The sequence below is a fragment of the Nicotiana tabacum genome, chromosome 22 (genome assembly GCF_000715075.1).
Source record: "Nicotiana tabacum cultivar K326 chromosome 22, ASM71507v2, whole genome shotgun sequence".
Lineage (NCBI taxonomy): Eukaryota > Viridiplantae > Streptophyta > Magnoliopsida > Solanales > Solanaceae > Nicotiana > Nicotiana tabacum.
In genome coordinates this window covers 120,339,423-120,358,836 of record NC_134101.1, presented here as the reverse complement: position 1 = coordinate 120,358,836, position 19,414 = coordinate 120,339,423, and the positions used below count along the sequence as shown (strand labels likewise).

The 19,414-nt window shown below is 35.5% G+C and overlaps 1 protein-coding gene across 3 annotated transcripts; it reads right to left on the bottom strand.

Moving 5' to 3' along the window:
• Positions 1–3,698: 3,698 nt before the first annotated feature.
• On the bottom strand, positions 3,699–16,148 carry LOC107785681 (protein SEMI-ROLLED LEAF 2). 3 transcript variants are annotated; one of them, XM_016607040.2, is made up of 19 exons: positions 15,725–16,148; positions 14,486–14,560; positions 14,111–14,226; positions 13,711–13,825; positions 13,462–13,590; positions 12,020–12,067; positions 11,001–11,197; positions 10,714–10,910; positions 10,300–10,592; positions 9,888–10,037; positions 9,365–9,784; positions 9,111–9,260; positions 7,758–7,833; positions 7,428–7,555; positions 7,113–7,313; positions 6,889–7,029; positions 6,683–6,805; positions 5,187–5,417; positions 3,699–4,240 (listed from the first exon to the last, which is right to left on the bottom strand). In XM_016607040.2, exons 1-19 carry the CDS (start codon positions 15,854–15,856, stop codon positions 4,076–4,078), a joined length of 3,087 nt encoding a protein of 1,028 aa, XP_016462526.1. In that variant the 5' UTR covers positions 15,857–16,148; the 3' UTR covers positions 3,699–4,075. The 3 variants fall into 3 exon arrangements, with proteins under 3 accessions (XP_016462526.1, XP_016462525.1, XP_016462527.1); XM_016607039.2 differs by having other exon boundaries at positions 6,683–6,808; positions 15,725–16,134; XM_016607041.2 differs by lacking the exon at positions 15,725–16,148 and adding an exon at positions 14,797–14,914 and having other exon boundaries at positions 6,683–6,808.
• Positions 16,149–19,414: the final 3,266 nt, after the last annotated feature.

The following is a 19,414-nucleotide window of genomic DNA, read 5'->3' as shown; positions in this document are numbered from 1 at the left end:
GACTCTCCTCATTCTAAGGGTTCTCTTCCGGATTCTTCTATATGAATTGACTCGCTATTTGGCTGATTGATTTATTTGATTACCCTTATTTTATGAACTATGATTCACCCGTTACCTTATTTGTTTGTACCTCACTAAGTGATATATATACTCTCATTCTGATTTTTCTAAGGACACGAGCACAGCTCAGAAACACACACACATACAAACTTTGCTCTCACTAAAACCTTTATGCTACTTGTGTTCACTATATTGTCCAGCCGGCTGAAAGCCAATGCTAGATCACTGAGTTCTGCACACTTTCACCTTCTATTTTGCTATCTTTAACTGGTATGTTTTCATTCCAAATGCCATTCATTATATTATGAAGCTTAAACCTATGTGCTTTCTTGTCTGTTGCTTTACTTCTGTTGAATCCATGACTTTTCTGTATTTCAATTAGCATGACTACTTTTGCCTTTACTATTTATGAACGTTAATTAGTATGGCTACTTCTGTGTAATTGAACCTATACCTTTCTTGATCCCGGTCAACATGACTACTTCTGTATGTAGGTCTATGTCTTACTACTTTAAATCAACATGACTACTTCTGTACTTAGCTCTGTCTTTTCTATCTATTGCTTTAAATCAGCATAATTACTTCTGTTGATATGTCCTATCTAGTATTGTGTAATCTGGTTATTAAGTTTATGTGCTTCCTATTTTTTGGCTTCTGATCAACATGTCTATCCCCTATTGAGTGTTATGGAATCTGGCTGTTAACTTGCTTTGTGTTAACTGGCATGCTTTCCTTCCTGACATGTTTTATGTGTTCCTGACTAATGACTTTCTATGTTTCCAACCCTTACTACCCTTCTTTGTATGGTTTTCTATTTATTATTATTCTATTCTCAGCATGTTATGTGCCCCACCTAATGATAACTAAATGGATTGAGTTGAATCTAGGCAATCGGAAGCTTGTTTGAAATAGTTGTGAGCATGTTTTGTCCTTTGTTTGATTGTTTGAACGCAGAGAGCTGCAATGACTCTGTTTACTCTTATTTCACTTCTACTCCTATTTCACTTCTAAACTGTTTTCTTAAAACTATTTTTATTTTCAAGCACTACTTTCAACTCCTACTCTTAGAATATCTAGGGTCCTGCCCCTCCGGTGTGAGCACTGCCTAGAAGTCTATGAGACTCCTTCGAACTTTGACACACTGGGCTGGCTCTCCCACACTTATGCACAAAACTATTTTTTCTTTAAATGGTTTCTGGTGTGAGCATTGTCCGGGGTCTTTGAGGCCCTTGGGAACTTTGACACACCGGAATACCATTTGGTGTACTATGAGATGCTGGCATAATTCAGATTTGGTCGAAGGCCCGGTTTCCCAGGTTTTTATTTGGCCTATCCAGGCTCCCTATAGTATAGTGATTCATTTATGTAATTTATTTACATTTGGCCTGTAATAATAACTTTTATACCAACAGATATTGGGGATATTAGTAAAGCAGGAGGGACTTTTATATATCCTTTATGGGAATCGGGTAGAAACCATGCTCATAGGACCGTCATGATTGTCTACATGCATTAGAAGTCATGCTCGTAGGACTGTTATGATTATCTACATGAATTAGAAGTCATGCTTATAGGATTGTTATGTGCATTAGAAAACATGTTTATAGGCTTATTATACTATTTGTTCGAAATTCCATTCTAAAAAAATTCTGCATTCTCGCACTTGCATTAAAAATCTGGTTCTTAGGTCATTTATCATTTGTGCCTTAATAATCATGTTCACGAACTTTCCTATGTGCATTAGAGATCATGTTTCTAGGATTTTTACTACACTCGCTTAAATACCATGCCTATAGTTTAAACGCATAAAATTAGTTTTGTCACCTAGCCTATAAGGAATAAGCATAAAAACAATCTCAACACTTAGACATCATGCTCGTAGAGATAAAATGTAAAACCAATTCTGTAATGCCTGTGATCATTCTTCAGCACCTAGACAGCATATAGGTCCAACAAATAAAAATATGTCCGCCAATTACTGATTCAAAATTATGGTATTTATTATGTCTAGATGACATGTTACTGATGATCCACGCCTAGACAAGCCTATAGGTAATCAAGGTCTAATAAATTGTGAAACTATGCTTTGCTTACTTGTGACTGCCCAGATTCAACAGGTTTTAAAATCAGTAGGCAAACTGATTATGTCTTTAATGCTTTGCCTTAACTCAATGCTGCATATTCTCTACTTGTCATGCTCACCTAGATATCATGTTCTAGGACCTCTCTGAAACATCTGAAATCTGATGTTTGAGACGTGCACTTGCTTGCTCTATTTGTAGAGGTAAAATGTGAGCCTTTTAACTATTCTATCCTTGGTCCATTCCTACGTGTTTTGTTTGTCGCCTAGAGTTTTCTCCTTTTAATTACTGTAGGAGAGTCTAGATCCACCTTAACTAGAAGTCCTAAATACCTCCGGGACTATATAAGTAAAGGAATGGGTAGTGCACGCATAGGATACATCTTAAGGTTGCTAGAACGCTTTAGGCTATGACCAAGGGGAGGAAAATTGGGTAGTAAAGGATATAATGACCTATGCGTCAATGCCACGTGTAACCCCTCTAATTGAGGAAGGTTTACCGGGTATTGTACATATGTGATCCTATAGGTTACAAACCTAGGACTTCCCTCGTCTTATTCACATATGTGCGCTTAGACTGCTTATCTGTTAAACTTCCTTTATCTTATATGGGTGCTTAGACTGCTTATCTGTTAAATGATTAATTCACATAATCCGAGTTCGGTCGGACCCACCGTTGTGGACCGCGAGGGGTGCCTAACACCTTCCCTCAAGGTTATTTCAAGCTCTTACCCAATCTCTGGTAATGCAACTCGGTCTATGAGTTACTTGCCCTAGGTGCTCTAACGCACCTTAAATCTGTTAGGTGGCGACTCTTCAAATTCAAATACTCAATTCCCAAGAAATAAGTTGTTCCCAATGAATATCGAAACCCGAACTCCGCGAGGAAAAAAGTTGGCGCGACAGCATCTTCTTGAGGTTGATTAAGTTCTTTCAACAATGTTTTAAGCCAAATTGCAAGTTGCTTATTAGACATACACAAATAGTTATTTATATTTTCTATATCATAGTAATCAATATTTAGGAAGGGGACGTGAAGCAACTGTATATTTTTGTGTGACCTATAGATCACGGGTTTGGTGTGTAGAATCAACCACTAATACTTGCATTATGGTAGGCTATCTACATCAAACTCTTTTGAGATGCGGCCCTTCCCCGTTAGACCCTATGTAAACGCAAAATATTTTGTGCACCGGACCATCCTAGTAATCATATTTGTTATAAAACGCTTTTAGGTTTTTGAACATTAATGTTGATGGAAGAATTTAATTCCTAAAGGCTATAAAAGTTCATTAACATTACATCGTTATATGGGTTTGTCAATATGTAACTTTGAGCTTCGTGTTTTTCATATATGTATGTATCCACGTGTGTTCATACGTGTATATGGATACAATATATACATACATAGGCATAAAAGAGAAGAAAGATCACAAGTTCACCATGTCCTATGTCCACCCTCGAGAAAAGGTGGAAGAAAAAGTGAGAATCTCATGAAACCAGACTAATCATTCTGCAAATTTTGCTATAAAACTGAAGTACAGAAAGAAGAAAGAAGTAAAACAGGAAAGGAAATAATGCCTTCATTGATGAATTGTAGTTATAAAGACCATATATACATAACATAGAATTGATGTTTGCCAACCTAAGCTCAACATATAGAAGTTTCGTCGCCCTATATTTATACAATCTTACGTTCTTTTGAAAATATTCTATACAAAATTCCCTCATTTCCATGAATCTTAGTAACTTTCCTTGGATCAAATGGATAGGAAGAACGATACAAGAAGAAATAAATCAGAATATGCTCCAATGAGCAGACCCCAAAACTGTTTGCAATCATAAAACTATATTAGCAGTAGAGTGATGCAAAATTTAGACAAAAGTGAGATTCTTCAAGCTTTTGCTACCTCTCAAACTCTTGAACTGATGACATTAACTTCCAGCTGCCTTCAAAAAGTTGTCATATGGACTTGAGGCAGGTAGTGCAAAGAAGTTGGGATGGCGCTTGGATTCAGTTGCACATGGCGTTGGAGTGACATTGATAAAGGGATTTGACAAATTGGAGTCAGAGCCATGTTTGACATGTGTATGTTCAACCTGCAATATACATGAGTTTCAGAGTTGAAACTATAGGATAGAAATTAAAGCATACACATAAATATATTTGTAGCACGTAAAGCCACTATTTCATGCATGCTTGTAGAGAAGTTACAAGACAAGAAATGTGATCTCCAGTCTGAATACTGTAGTGCACACTTACAAGGAAAACATTGAGATCATATTTGTAACGAATCACATTGACCGGCGCCAGAGAAATTGGACACCCGTTTCACATATACCCCTGTTCGCCACCAGCATTTTCAAGGCTCTTTTAAATTATCTTCCAATGAAATTAGGCAGCACTAATGATTATCTAATATAAGATGGTGTATCTCTAGCATGCTACATGGTTGTGATAGGACAAAACACTCTGCTTTCTAAAAAGTATCGATGCCACCTTAATTTTGATGTGATTATCCTAAGTTTCCTTCTAGCTCAATTGTGCATGGTATGTAAATGCACTTGATTGTGTTGGGGGAGGGGAGTAGTTTGAGCTTCCATTGTCTTTAGATTGCAATTTACGGAAGCAAACCGGGGACCATACTTAATGGTGAGCTTCTCTTCTTTTTCCTTTTTCCCTTTAAAATAACATCTATGGTATCATGATTCCACCACTTCAATATAATGTTATTACAGCATGTGAAGCTGCTTCTTAGTTGTTACTGCTGCATGTGAAGTTGCTTCTTTGTAGCCCTCTAAAATGCCACTTTGAAGCCTACCACCCAAAGGTTCCTTTTTATAATGGTGCAAAATGGAATCTTATTGAAAGGAAAAATGGGTAAACGCTACTCCCTCCCTGTAATAGCAAAGTAGTATGCTAGCAACACTCTCCATAATATGCAGGGTTTAAAACTACATCTCTTGCAAGTCTCATGCTATGAAAATGATGCTCAAAACTGAAAATGCCAAAACTATAAGATGAACGCATTTCTTTTATACTTACTGGAGTAGATTTTGTATCAACGCAGTTGTAAGGTGGCTTTATATTTGCCTGGATATAGTCCTGTCCATAAAAGTCAAAAGGATTTTCTCGAGACGCTTGGGCAATCATTAAATGTGACATCTTTTCCTGCTTCCCTGCTTGAAGGGCCTCACAATGGCCTGCCATGTCCTTGTATGTCATATCAGAAGTTGAGACAGAGAGTCTTCCTACTTGCAGTGTTGTATCTGAAACCTGCATAAGTTTTTAGGTAAATGATTTAGAAAAGTTAACTATGTCTAGGGAAAGAGACTTGCCATACATGATATTATCGCAGTGGTCAGCATTACAACCATATACCCAATCGAAAAATAAATAACAACCATAGCCAAAGGGCTTTTCCCACAAACCTCTGCTGAGCAACCACCCCTATTTCAGATGAAACCCCTCAATTATTTATAGGGGCACCCAAAAACCCCTATGAAATGATTATTATTCCGGTCGCCTTCACTTGAAACCATTAATGTAATTCAAAATTATATGTGGGAAAGAAATGGCAAAAAACCTTTTCCATTACCAGCTGCCCATTTTCCATTCTATTAATATCACCAGTCCACCAGATGGTTTGGCATTGGACGAAAGCAATGAAATCCTGTATTTCCTGTATCCCTTCCGTATCAAAACTCAAAATTTCCCAATTTCTTCTTTAGAAGACCTCATCATTTGATTCAGTAAATATCAACACTCTTTCAGTTTTACCTTAAGTTCAGATCAAACATGCAATAATCTCTCCACATGTTATGCCTATTTCTCTCTTACCACCTGTTCACCTCCAAGAAGGATCGATTACATTAATTTGCTTCTATCATATTTTATAAATTTCACTGCAGAAACTAGCTTTTAAGGTTGAGTAGACCCAGTTTTTTGTGAGGCCTCTCTACTTTTTTTGTATACTTCTTGTATATGGGCATTTATGCCCTTCATTATTGAAATCTTATTACTTCATCAACAAAAAATGTTGAGTTAGACCCAAAGTTCATTTTCTTAACATGGTATTAGAGTGTTAGAGAATACACCTGTCCCTCATTGACTGTGTAGAGATTTCCATAGGGGTTTATAATATATTGTTCATTCCACCCATTGCCCTAAGGTTTTAGGTTGAATGTTCAGATTCTACACATACCTTGTCTTTCACCCCTCCAACCCAACGAATAATATTCCTCATTCAAGAGGTCTTGAAGCCTAAAGTTTCAGACCTTTTTTTCTTCCACAGAAACTGACCCAGAAAAAAAAAAAACTCTTTTTTAGTGGCTTCGTAGCTTATTTCAGCGATCCTTCACTTCCCCTGCACCACCTTCTTGAGAATGAGTAAAAAGAAAAAAAGGAGAGTCTACAAAAGAACTGTCAGGAGATCTTTCAGAAGTTCCTAGCAAGAATTATGACAGCCAAACTCTTCCTTACGCAATTCCCTGGCTACTGTGTACATGACACTAACGGAAGGAATGCAAGCAGAAACTTACCGAATCGAGGAACTGAGTGACAGTTAAGAGGTCTGGAATTTGCAGAGAAAGGTGTGAGTTAGTTATATTCTTATTCTCAGTTGGTACGCCGTCCTCTAAGATGGGCAGCGTCGGGTCCCCAACCTGCTAGTAGAAAACAAGGATATAAGATAATGGTGACTATTGGAGAAAAAAAATAAAGACTTAGAAGCAGTGGCTCCAACTACCTCGTCCAGACTTTTATCATCTTCTGAACCGAATTGGTAGATCTGTCCTGATGTTTCTGAGACTAGCTGAGCTCCCAAAGGACAAACATCATCAGGAAGGAAATCTTTAAGCAACTGATCCTTTATAGCAGCAGTCTTATTCTGCGCATTGGTCAAATGTCAAAATGCATACGCCATTGCATAAGCTATCGTTGAATCACAATGAGAACAGATATGATGTTTACTTTATAAGAATTCCTCAAGCTCTCCACTATTATTGAAGCAAAATATTCTGTAGTTTGGTTACTAGATAGTTGTATTGCTGAAAGTGATTTCAGGGCATCATCATCATCCTCTTTCGAGCCATAGACTTTGACTGCATGCTCTGTGTTACCAGTTCCAGCTTGCAGTTTACAGTCATCTACCAGCTGAAGGAAAGGATCAACCTGTTGAAGGCATTGAACGTCGAATTAGACTAGACAACTTTGCAGAGAAAGTATTGTGTAAAATATTTGCAAAATGAGTTCATTGAACAAAACATGACTGATGCTTGTCCTTACTGTTTTATCTGTCAATGCAGCTTTAGCACAAGCAACAACAGGGATAAAGTTGTATGCTTTAGATAGGAAAATAATCATGGATGTCGCCAACATAAAGAGTGACCTGCGACGTGACGGTGGTAGAGATCCTGCAAACACAATAAAGATGACAAGAGGAAGTGCAGGTGCTACTAAGGAATAACATATCATGGTTTCGTCAATACAGCATAGATTAGAAGTATATCAGATCATATGCAGGCATTTATAAAACATCTAGATAACATGCTCTTTTATAAGGATAAATGAATATAAAGAACTTGTCAAATTCAGATTCAAACCACTGTGTTATACCTTTCCCTCCTATAGAAATGTTCCTCAAAGAAAATGCTAGCTGGAAACTTCGAATAAGAGCCTCATGGCTGGATTTCTGGAAAACGAGATACAAGCAAGTTATCAACAACAGCCTAGTCAACTTATTAGAAATGTTAATACGCAAATATGAAGTTTGTCTTTCTGATGCAATTGCAAAGTCAGCATCTAGAGAAAAGTTAAACTTAAGAAGATGAGATTGATTGATAACAAGAGAGATGTCTAGCAATTTAGGAAAAAGGAAGAGACACTTAGTTTTCCATTCTAGAGTAGATTTCAATTCATTATAGAGCAGAATCCAATAACAGAAACTCTTAAATAATACTTCCCGAAATCTTTTATACTGCCGGGTCCTACCACCTTGAATGTGCACTAATTAGATTATAGTAAAAGAAGGTTCCAGGGTAGTGAAAAATCTTCTAATGGATTTATTTCAGTCAGAACATTTGAGGCCTGGGTTCAGCTGCTTATGAAAATTCCACAACCACATTCATGTTAAGTTGTCCATCCTTTGGAAGAAGAAAGACAATTAAAGGTTATATTTGTCAACCTCAATTTTTTTAATATTACACTGTTTTCGATTTTGTAATCCTCGAATTTGTGTTTATTTTCTAGAAATCTATTCTTCCACTGGTTCCATCAAAGTTACCAGTCAAAATTTTGTGATTTGCCTCATCAAACAAACATCATATAACAACATTATATCACAAAAAAGAAACCTATCCTCAAAGGTACGAAACTTTGGCTCTGCATGATGGGAACACATCCGAAGCAAAACAGGGCTTCAAACATTGCCCTCAAGGGTTTGAAATTCATTTATTCTGCAGAAAATAGAGGCTTTAAGGCACGACATCCTCAATTCCACACTCCCCCCCCCCCCAAAACCCCCACACCCAACCAAATAAAAAAAGAAAAAAATGGATTAGCATAAAACTTTCCATCACATTCCTACCTTAAAATACAGGCCCTCTATATCTGTAATAGATGTTAGGATTTGCCACTACATAATGTGTGACTAACTTCTTACTTCTAAAAAGTTGACTATCTAGAGTTGACACCGGCAGGAAAAGTCAATAGTACCTAGAGTATTTCTTTGATAATTCAGGATGACATTACTGAAAAATATCTCTCAAGAATTTAGCATAAGTGGTTGAAAGAACTTGCATATCAGGAATACAAAGTTTATAGATACATAACCACCTCACGCTCAAGTTCTACAAGATTTAAAGAAAAACAAAAGAGCAAAGATAAAGATAAAGATAAAGATTAAGATGGATATTGGAAAATATATCAGTGATGCAGATTAATATCTACTACCAAGAAAAGCATCACCACCTTTGTTTGTGAAAATAACACCACCAAGCTGTAAGTATGAGCAATTGCTTCATAATTCTCTGGAGTATTTGCAGGAGAGATTGCCTGCACCCACAGTGAAGACAGCAAGAGGCTGATCTGTCGAATTTTCAGCTTGAGAAAAATTCCATCCTGAAATGAAGTGAACTGTGGTAAGGGGCAATCAAGAAAGCATAATCTTGTGGGCATTAGTTTCTCCAACCATAGGTAAAAACTGTTTGCATTGAAATGCATACCTGCTCCTCTTCTGTGTTACCAATCTCTTTTCCTTCGTCAGTTCCAGGTAACGAATTTCTTTTCACAGTATAAGCTCGACTATAGCTTGATGTTAATCTTTTCAGCATTGATTGGTTTTTCACCATTGATTTAGCATTGAATGTTTTTTCCTTTCCAGCAACATTGTCATGAGAGGGAGATTGTTCTTTTTTTAATTTATCAAAAAGCGCAGCTGAAGAAGAAAACACTGAAACGGTTCTAGATAGGGTCCTCTGAATACCAGAAGCCTTTGTTGACCGTGGATGGACAGAGGTTGGACGGGGGCAAACTGAAGATGGGACAAGTACAACAGAAAAGACACGATGTGCCACAAGTCTTGTTTCATGGTCTGGGGAGACCATAGCTAAAAGAATTTGATGGAATAATGCCTCAGGGAAAGCCTGAAAGGTAAAAGTAAAAAATGACAACAAGAAAGTTGACAATCAGTCAGTCGAGAGCATCACTAAGAGAAAATAAAGATGCCAAGAATAGAGTCCTCCTTGCCTTGTTTTTATATGAAAGATTTGGTAAGGATGCAATTATCTGAGCAGTTCGATAAACAGCAGCCATCGTATTTCTCACCATAACTGTTACATTTGAAATTGTTTCCAGCATCACTGCCATCACATCAAGAATAGGACCAGCATCTCCTACCTGTTTTTCAAAGGGATCAGAGTTTACATTGTCTACACTCATGTAAAATTAGGCACTATATTAAAATGTTCATCTCCCTTCTTGTCAGGCGATGTTGTCTGATCTAGGACGATGCTTCTGAGAATGTCACTAAACAAAATCCTCAAAACTGACAACCTCATTTAGAACAAAAGTAAATAGGGCATAGTGCATGATTTTGGTGACCTTGAGAAGTGAAATTACATAAATTTAAGACTTTAGAGGATAAAAGCATGAACTTCACCTTCTGGGACATCTGTACAAGGCATTCATCAACTGCTGTGTAAAACTTTCTGTTCCATTGAATTACTTCTTCCCCAAGTTCCGAGTCATCAACAGAACAGAGTATGCTCTTGCGGAGGTGTCTCATCATATCACTAAACGCACCAACTATCGTAAGAGATGGCTGAGCCTTTGTTGCCTTAGAAAGGGAGCTGGCAACTTCAACAATTTCTATCTGCATATTTGGATTTTTAAGGACATTCTTGTGATCAAGGTGCTTGATCAAAGTAGACAGCAAGAAGTGTGTGTTCTGCCCTGCATTTTAAGGGAAGGAATGGAGTGAGTCCAAGGCGTTAAGGTGACATATATGCTGCTTAACCCCCCAAGAATTAAAAGAAAAAAGGGTAATCACTGAGGTTAAAGAAAGATCAAACACCTGAATTTTCCATAATAGATTGCATGTCAAGCAAGACAACGAGGGCAACTCCATGTTCACGAGACCAAAGATCAGCATTATCAAAATAACGGAACAGGGACTCCAGAACACGTCGTACAGTTGTTGCCTCCTTAGCTAACTTTGCCATGTTATGTAAGCACACCTTTGACCAAAACTTGGGGTTTCTCGAATCTTCCCTGTTCACAAAAGAATTGTAATTGGAGGTGAGACGATCTACAAAGGTAAAAATAATTAACATACATAAAGACTATGGAAAGAGGAAATACCCAGTTACACTAAGGCCTCTGTCTGTTACTATATTCCTCCAAGAAGTAGCCCTTCTCAGTTCATCGGGGGATGACGACATCTGGTGTTCCCCAGAAGAAGCCAGTTGGACTCCATGATTCTGCTTATCTTGATTATCATCATTAGGATCCAGCTTCTCCTTAGGGCCTTCACAATTTTCTAAAACTGCAGCCGCCACCTGGTAAGATAAATGAAATTAAAACCAAAATACTCTCTATCACCTGACAGAACTTCCCAATACTTCCCTAAGAAAATCCAAGTGTCCGTACTAGAATGTTAGAATTTAAACAAGTGTTCATGTCCTGCATTAGACAATGTAATATGCATATTATTTTTGACACCTATAATAGGTATCTTGTTCAATAGAAAACCAAGCTACATTGAAATAGACTGTCACTTTATCTAACAAAATACCACTTATCACTTCGTCAATTCAAATGGGGCACTTAGCAGATATTCTTATAAAATCATTTGGAACTTTAGGATCAATTTTACATTTGCTACGAGTTAGGAGCACAATATGGACACTCCAACTTGAAGAAGATCATTAAGAATTTGTAAACATAAAAAGGATCCCTTATCCTATAGTTATATAATTTAGCAAGATTATAGGGCTGATAATAGAGCTGTAATTTCTTGTAAGCACCATGTAATCCGCACTAACTTGAGAGAGATCAAACAATCCACTCTCAGAATATTCTTCTCTCTTTCTTCACACATAGTATTGGCTAAATCAAAATTTTGTGATGTAAAAATATATAAAGCTTTTCAACGACCGAATACAAATGTGATCCAATTTAAAAGAATAATCCTAGACATGTAAGATGGTATTTTGAACTAGGTGCAGTAGAAAATCTTTGTGAAAGATAAGAGATTTGTCCTAAACAACACAATAGTTCTAATATTGGGTATAAGAAGACCTCGCAAAATGGAAATACTATACCAATTATATCAACAACCGATTAACCAGAGAAGCATAGAAATGTCTGCAATAACTTACACTATCGAATTCCGCTGGCATGTGACAAAACTCACCCATAAACCATATCTGTACATGAAAAGTTGAAGAAAGAAACAGAATTGCTCAGACTGTCCATTACAAATGAAATCAGACTTTACCTAAAGAATCCAGAGAAACAGATAAAGAAACTGACAAAGTAAATGGAAAAGACAAACATCAAAATTATATAATATCTGAATCCTCATAAGGACCAAGCAGAAGCTGCATGTTATTGTTGCTTCTTTCCAACTTTGAGAATCAGTAACAGGACCTTTTGTTAATAAGAATAGAAGGTTTGGACAGAATAGCAAAGGGAAAGAGTCCTACAAAGCAAAGAAGCTGAAGATGGGAAGCAACAATTGCTATCTGAACATGGATCAGTCAAGACAAGGTGATATTAAAAGCAATGGCCTTACATGATATAATCAGCTCTTTTCACAGGAATTCTATGATTTGTATTGATATTAAAAGTCCTTCCATCATATTCTAGCCAAATACAAAACACCACTGCCAGCATAACATATTCTTAGATTCTATCCATCTGGCCCACAGTGATTGATAGCAAAATGTCCAATACATTTAGACTGAAAAGACAAATGCTTCACCCCACATGCCAAATGGTCTTTCCAACATGTTCATGGCAAATGCACTATCCTTACACGCCAAATAATCCTTCCTACATTTTCTTAGCAAACACCAGAAATGACTTATCCAGAAGAATATTTTCCATTATACCAAACACACCAGTAAAGTTTACTTTAAGTATAATAAATTTTAAAGCTTAGTTACAAATTAGTTTCAAATTCAAAAGTCACTTTCTAACTTATATTTGAACTAGGGAACTTAAAATTTTCAGAAATCCACCGTTCATGTGGGGGATCAACCCCATTATTATCTACATCAATCTTATATACTTCGAAATCACATTGCGCGGACTCTCCAAAATGATGTCGCACCCATGTCAGATCCTCCAAAAATGCACTACCTTTGGAGGATCCAACACGCACCCGGCAATAATTTTCGAGAGTCCGAGCAACATAGCTTCCAAATTAAGGATTTATTTACTTTGAGAAACCACATCACCAATCAGATAGCCCGCGCATTAAAGTGAAACTCACCATGAAAGAACTCATAAGCAACTTACTTTATCAAAGCAGTATATATAATCAACAGAGGAAGCAGTAGCAAATGATGAAGTTGTGCTTCAATAGGACACTTCTTGTAAACTTCATTTCCTAGTTTATGGGGCACAAATATACAACAAATGCGGAATGTTGACAAATCTAAAGTCGTCAAAGATCTATGTCAATGTCCTAGCACATTCTTTCCTAAGAAACCTCAGTGTTCATGAGTGTATCTCCACAAACGTGGTTTTAATCAAACAAAGTTCATACCTCAGAAAGAGCATAAGGAAATAACAGGAAATTTATTTGGCAGTTTACCATAGCAGACAGGGCTTGAAGACCAGCGCAGCGCAATTTAAGCACTCTTTCATCCTCACCCATCTCTTGAGCAAGAAGACAGATTTTAGGAATCAGGCCTTCAAAGTTAAACATATATGTAGAGTCCCTCTGCACAATGCACAGTCAAATTAGAATATCAGCTTTAACTGTTAAGGAAAACTTGCAGATCTTTATCTTCAAGATAACTATCACTACTATAGGGTAAAGCCAAAAGAAGGATCCATCGACCTGGTTAATTATGAAGTCAAAAAGAGCTTGGCATCCAACTATGCGCATTTCATCGTGCCTCGTCTGATCCAGCAAAATGTGTATTATACTGAGAAAGCTCCCAGCAAATAGTGGCCTGCAGTGCGTATCTAATAGTTCAGGACTCGTTGTACAAAAAACGACAAGAAAATCAGCAAACACCATTGTTTAGCAAGAAAGCAATGATCTCCACCACAGTAGCAGATGAGGAATACATTCAAATTTTCATTTTAAGCCTCTTTTTCCTCACTTTCCCTCAGTAAAATGCAGAAGTTTCCATTTGATAATGTTCTTCTAACAAAGATTAGTACATATTCACGACTTTATCCTTTTCTTGATCAGAAACCTTCCCCTATCAATGTAATAAGAGCAAGAGACTTACATTTGTTGCTTACAGGATGTAAGCAACTTCCGGTAGATACACATGACTACCTTTACAGACCCAATATTCTCGTTTCTTAATTCCCGGTAGCACCTTTGCTCAAGAACACTTGTTATCTGTCCAAAGATTAAAGTTAATCAGCTCTTCAAGCTTTAAATAATGTAAATATATAATCTTAGCGCATAGCTGTTTATCAAAAACCTTAACAATCTTTGAGAATCCAAATATGACAAGGTTGTAAGCATACCATCTATATGATTTTAAGGTGAAAAAGGAACAATAAACGAATATTTTTTTTATAAAAATCAGAAAGTAGAACTCAGAAGCAGAATAAGTCCATCTTATCAAGCTTGTTCAATATCTCAGTAACTCAACCTTCGGTATCCGAAGTGGATTTTTCGAAGCATATTCACACAATTTGTTGATCATGCGATCATTAGGCTCTCCATCCTGTCAAAAATAAAAGAAACTTAGTGCTTGAAAAAACTTAGTCCTTTCAAACCAATAACAGATCAAGCTTATAATGCGGCAAGTGAGTAAAGGAAGCATAGTAAATGCTAAGGAGGTTATATCCTACCTCAAATCATTCAAGAAACTCAAATTTAAATTTCAAAAGTACATCTCACTGCTACCATTGATGGAATAAAATCCAAAGAGATTCATACTCTAAAATGAACAACATATACCTATTTGTGCTAAAGTTTCTTCATCTCTCCAGTCGAACTGGGGCCAAGTTTTGTTATCCACACCAGCTTAAATTAAATTCCAACTAAGCCAGAACTACAACTGTTAGGCGGTGTTATTGTTCAAAGCTCATTTGGGCAAGTAATGACCTTTCACATATTTTACCAAGTAATAGGCACCACACTTTGGATGAATATATAAGAGAGCAAATTGTGTATAATTAAAAAGCACGAACATTATTAGCTAGCCATGGAGGCAGCTTATAAAAGTACAAAATGCTAGAACCTAGGAACTTTGACAGGTGGAACAACTTTTGGACCCAAGGAAATAAAATTTAATGTTGCCATCAGAATCAGGTAGGAGCTCCAAGGTTCAGAGGTACAAAATCAATGAACTGTTTACGTTAGCAAAGAAGCGGCTAGATTAGCGAGCAGCAACAACATTTAAGAAATGCTCATGCTGCAAAAATCTTTGATGAAAAGGTGTTAACGCTAAAGGAGAAGAAAAAGAAGAGTCTTTTCTTTCAGGAAGAATCCTACACCTGCAGCAGGGTTCTGGCCGATTTCTATATTACTGATACTCATAGACATAGAGACAGTAGCTGATTTGGCTAATAGATTGTGATTTGTACAATTAAAAGGCTTCTGAATATCAAATTTCTTAATATAAAGAAACATAAAGCTGGGAACATTTTTAGGATGTAGCATGAATGATATTTCTGCGGGGCCACTACCAACAACAACAACTAGGGTCTGGAGAGGCTAGCGCGTAAGCCATACACCCTCGGCTCTGTGGGGCCACTACCAATTCAGGTAAAGAAAATCTCTCAAACTTTAACACTCATTTCAAGATAAACAAATTAAAATAATTGGAGACAAACAAATTCAATTCAATCAAAAAAGGAAAAATGAAAAATTGAACAAGACTAACCGGAGATCGAGGAAAGCTATCAGAGATCAACTTCTTATAACGCTTAACAGGTTGGCGGGACCTTGTCCGCATTGCCGGACAACACACACAAAGTTGATCACAGGCTGGCATTATTCTATGAGAAATACCCATTTTTTCCAATTTTTCAACAAATTCCCACAAAAAAATCTCCCTTTTTTCTCCAAAATAAAAGAAAACACGATATGGGTTTTCCTGATCTTGATTCCGATTCCAATTCCAATCAAAGAACCTTGGGCCAATTCAAGATTGGTAAAAATGAGAGATTAAAGAACTGGGTGTGGTAAAAGAGAAGAAATTATTATAATATGTATGACATTTAAGAGAAGGGAATTGATTGCCAGAGGAAAGAGGGAGATCGGGAGAATTCTCACAGATCTCCAACTTCCCTCAAATGGCAAAAAGAATGAGAGAGAGAAAATAAATGGGTATTTTCTTTCCCCTATTTCAACATGAACGAACTGATCTCCCTAAGTTTTGCATGGGACTCACGTTCGTTCTCTAGTTTAGCATAACGGCTACGTTGTGTGGGACAACACATGACCACAAAAAAAAACAAATAATATCACAAATTTTGAATAATATAGTGCATAGAATAATAGTAATCATATAAGTGGTCTCATCATCTAATCATTGTACTATATAAGTATGGTTATTGGTTGGTGGTACGATTAAAACATTTTATCATTTTTTAATATTGTGATGAGTTGTTGCCTTTTGCTAATGTGTTACACATGACATTCATGTCTTATACATTTTTATTTTGTTGGGAAAATGAAAAGATAGCCATGGTAATATTTTTTGGTAGCCTTTTGGTTATTTGAAACAGTTAACATTGCTAGCTTCTTCATTCGTGTGTAAAAAAGAAAAATAATTAACGTGTAGATAATTTCATCCAAACCTAAACGGATGTGTTCTACAACCAAAAATAATAATCAACGTTCTACGTACACACAATTAGGATAGCCAGCATGTGATTAGCATGCCCAAACTATTGAAGAATATTTCTTGTCTTGTATTTTTACATAAGTAAATAGTAGGAATTTTTCTTTTAATTGGACAAAAGCATTAAGGCAAGAATTGTAATACTATTATTACTATTATTGACTATATATAATGTACAAGTACCGACAAATATGTGTTATGAATTGGTAATTTAAAACAATGAAAACTTTTATTTGCTATAGAAATTAGTTTTTAATATATCGTGCATGATATTCATGTAACATCCCGGAAAAAGTTCAAAGTGTTTTAAGATCATTAAGAAGATTGGTATGTGCTAATTATATTAATTCGAGTATCAGGACAAATAATATGAAGGATGCCAATTGATTATATTTATCTATTATTAAAAGGAAATAAGTCAGCCGTGAGAATTTTCCAAGTGTCGCGTTAAGAAAATGCCATGTGAAAATTTTAGGAGAATATTAGTTAAATTAGGTAAAATTAGTTTTTTTCTTTAATTTGAATTTCAAAAAAATAAAATACTATTCTGAAACCAACACATAATATAACTCCCTATGCGTCTTTGACCTAATAAATATCAACATCTACCGTTTTCGTGCTTCAGACCCACGATGGTCTGACAGCGCAAACTCAAACTGCTTAGTCAAAAATCGTTTTTTCTTCTCAACAAAAGTCGATCTTTTTTTGAACTCCCACTTTATCTGTCAAAATCATGAAACCGTTTCATCTTACTTCCAATTTCTTTTAAAAAGTCATAGTAATCCACTTTCACGGATTCTTCTCCATGGAGAATCAAAGAACCCCCTTTCCACACCAAGCAGATACAACATATATAATTAGAAACGGCACAAAAAAACTTCAGTTGCCAAAGGTTTGTTCTTTGATTATCATTACTCTATCTTAAAATAATTTTTATGTATTTTTTGTTTGCAAGCATATAACTATAAGGCCATTAGACTAAATCTTTGATCTTCTTTGTATATAAATGGGGGAAGAAGATATAATTGATTATTTTCTTGAACTTAAAGGCGAAATTATGAATTCCCTTGGTCTCGCGTGCTACATGTGCTAGCAAGCATTGGTAATCTTTGAGGAATATATTAATATGCTTCTGGAATGTATTAATGTGCCAAAGGTTTGTTCTTAATTATACTAATATGCTTCTGGAATCTTATAAGTAATTAAGAATTCAGACATTTTGCTTAAAAGTTTAAAGTAATAAAGGAAATTGCTCGCGGCAAATAATGAGAAGCATGTTCTTTATTATTCTTATAATATATTGGTTCTCTGATTCACTGAATATGACATATTGAATAGCAGAAGAGCAACATATTTGATGTATAAAAAATAATTTTATATACTCCTGAACACTTTATCATATTATATGTTACAAGAAATTTGAACTCTACACTTTTTTTAAGTTTACTCTTTTTAATTGATAAAATTTTGAATACTATCATTGAAAGATGAATGTATTAGTTTTTATTTCAAAGATAAAAAAACATTTGTTTTTGTTTCTGTGTCATTGTTGCTATTTCTATTTCTGCTTAATTTTATTTTATTGGTCAAATTATTTGCTTTTCTTATTCACTCCGTACTTTCAATGGGAAATGCTGGAGTGGAGAGACTTTTAAATACATTATTGCCTGCATTTTTCTCTTGCTCAATATAGAAAAAAAAAACATGAAAAACACTCTACTATTTTTAGTTTTTTTGTGACAAATATGATCCGTAATAGAATTAGTCAATAGATTATGCAAAGTAATTTTTTTATATGTATTTTACTTCGAAAAGCTGACTTAAACTAACATACAAATTTATTTTACAGATAAAGTTGAACCCTCCAAAACCGAAATTGTTTTGTTGAAAGTGAAGAAAGAGTTCCTCATTTGTCTAAATGGTTAGTCAAAATATCATCGATTTCATATATTTACAATTTTGTCGTTACAACTTACTTTACTATAATTTATTCTTATTATCATTTTTGGTTTAGTTGATTAATATTTATACAACTAATGATGCATATGCAACTCATTGTGTAGACATGAGAATACATCATCTTCTCCCTGATTTAAACACAATTCCTGAATTGCAAAGTTATTACTTCTGTTCTGTTCTTTATTTAAAATCTTTATCATATATACTTTTCTTCACTTATTTTCTTCTATTTGTATTACTTATAAACATTATACAATCTCATCATAAGTATGCACAATGGCAATATATTACCTGATTTTAAGTGACGCTTCAACTGAAGAAGGTATTAACAGTTTGTTCATCATATTAATTTTTCGTCCAAAGTATACCATAACTTAGTAAACCATTACTTTAATAGGCTTTTTCCAATTAGTAATAATAATCTTATTACTTTGTAGATATGCAAATATATAATTCTCTACCGGATATGAATGAAACTCCAATATTGGAAGGTAAGTATTTGAAATTCTCATTTATTTGTCAGTTAAAATTAAACTACAATATTAAGATTACTGGCAATTAATTAGTGCAATACTCTCACTAGAAATCGAGGTTGCAATGTCATACAAGATATGTTTCTAGGAGATATTGATTTACTTTCAAGTATTGACATCATACTTTGATGTGACTATCTAAATCTAACATCTTCAATTTAAGAAAGAAATTATTAGGCTTAGATCAATATACGCGCTCACAAATTTTACACATAATAGGGCAACCGCAAATTAA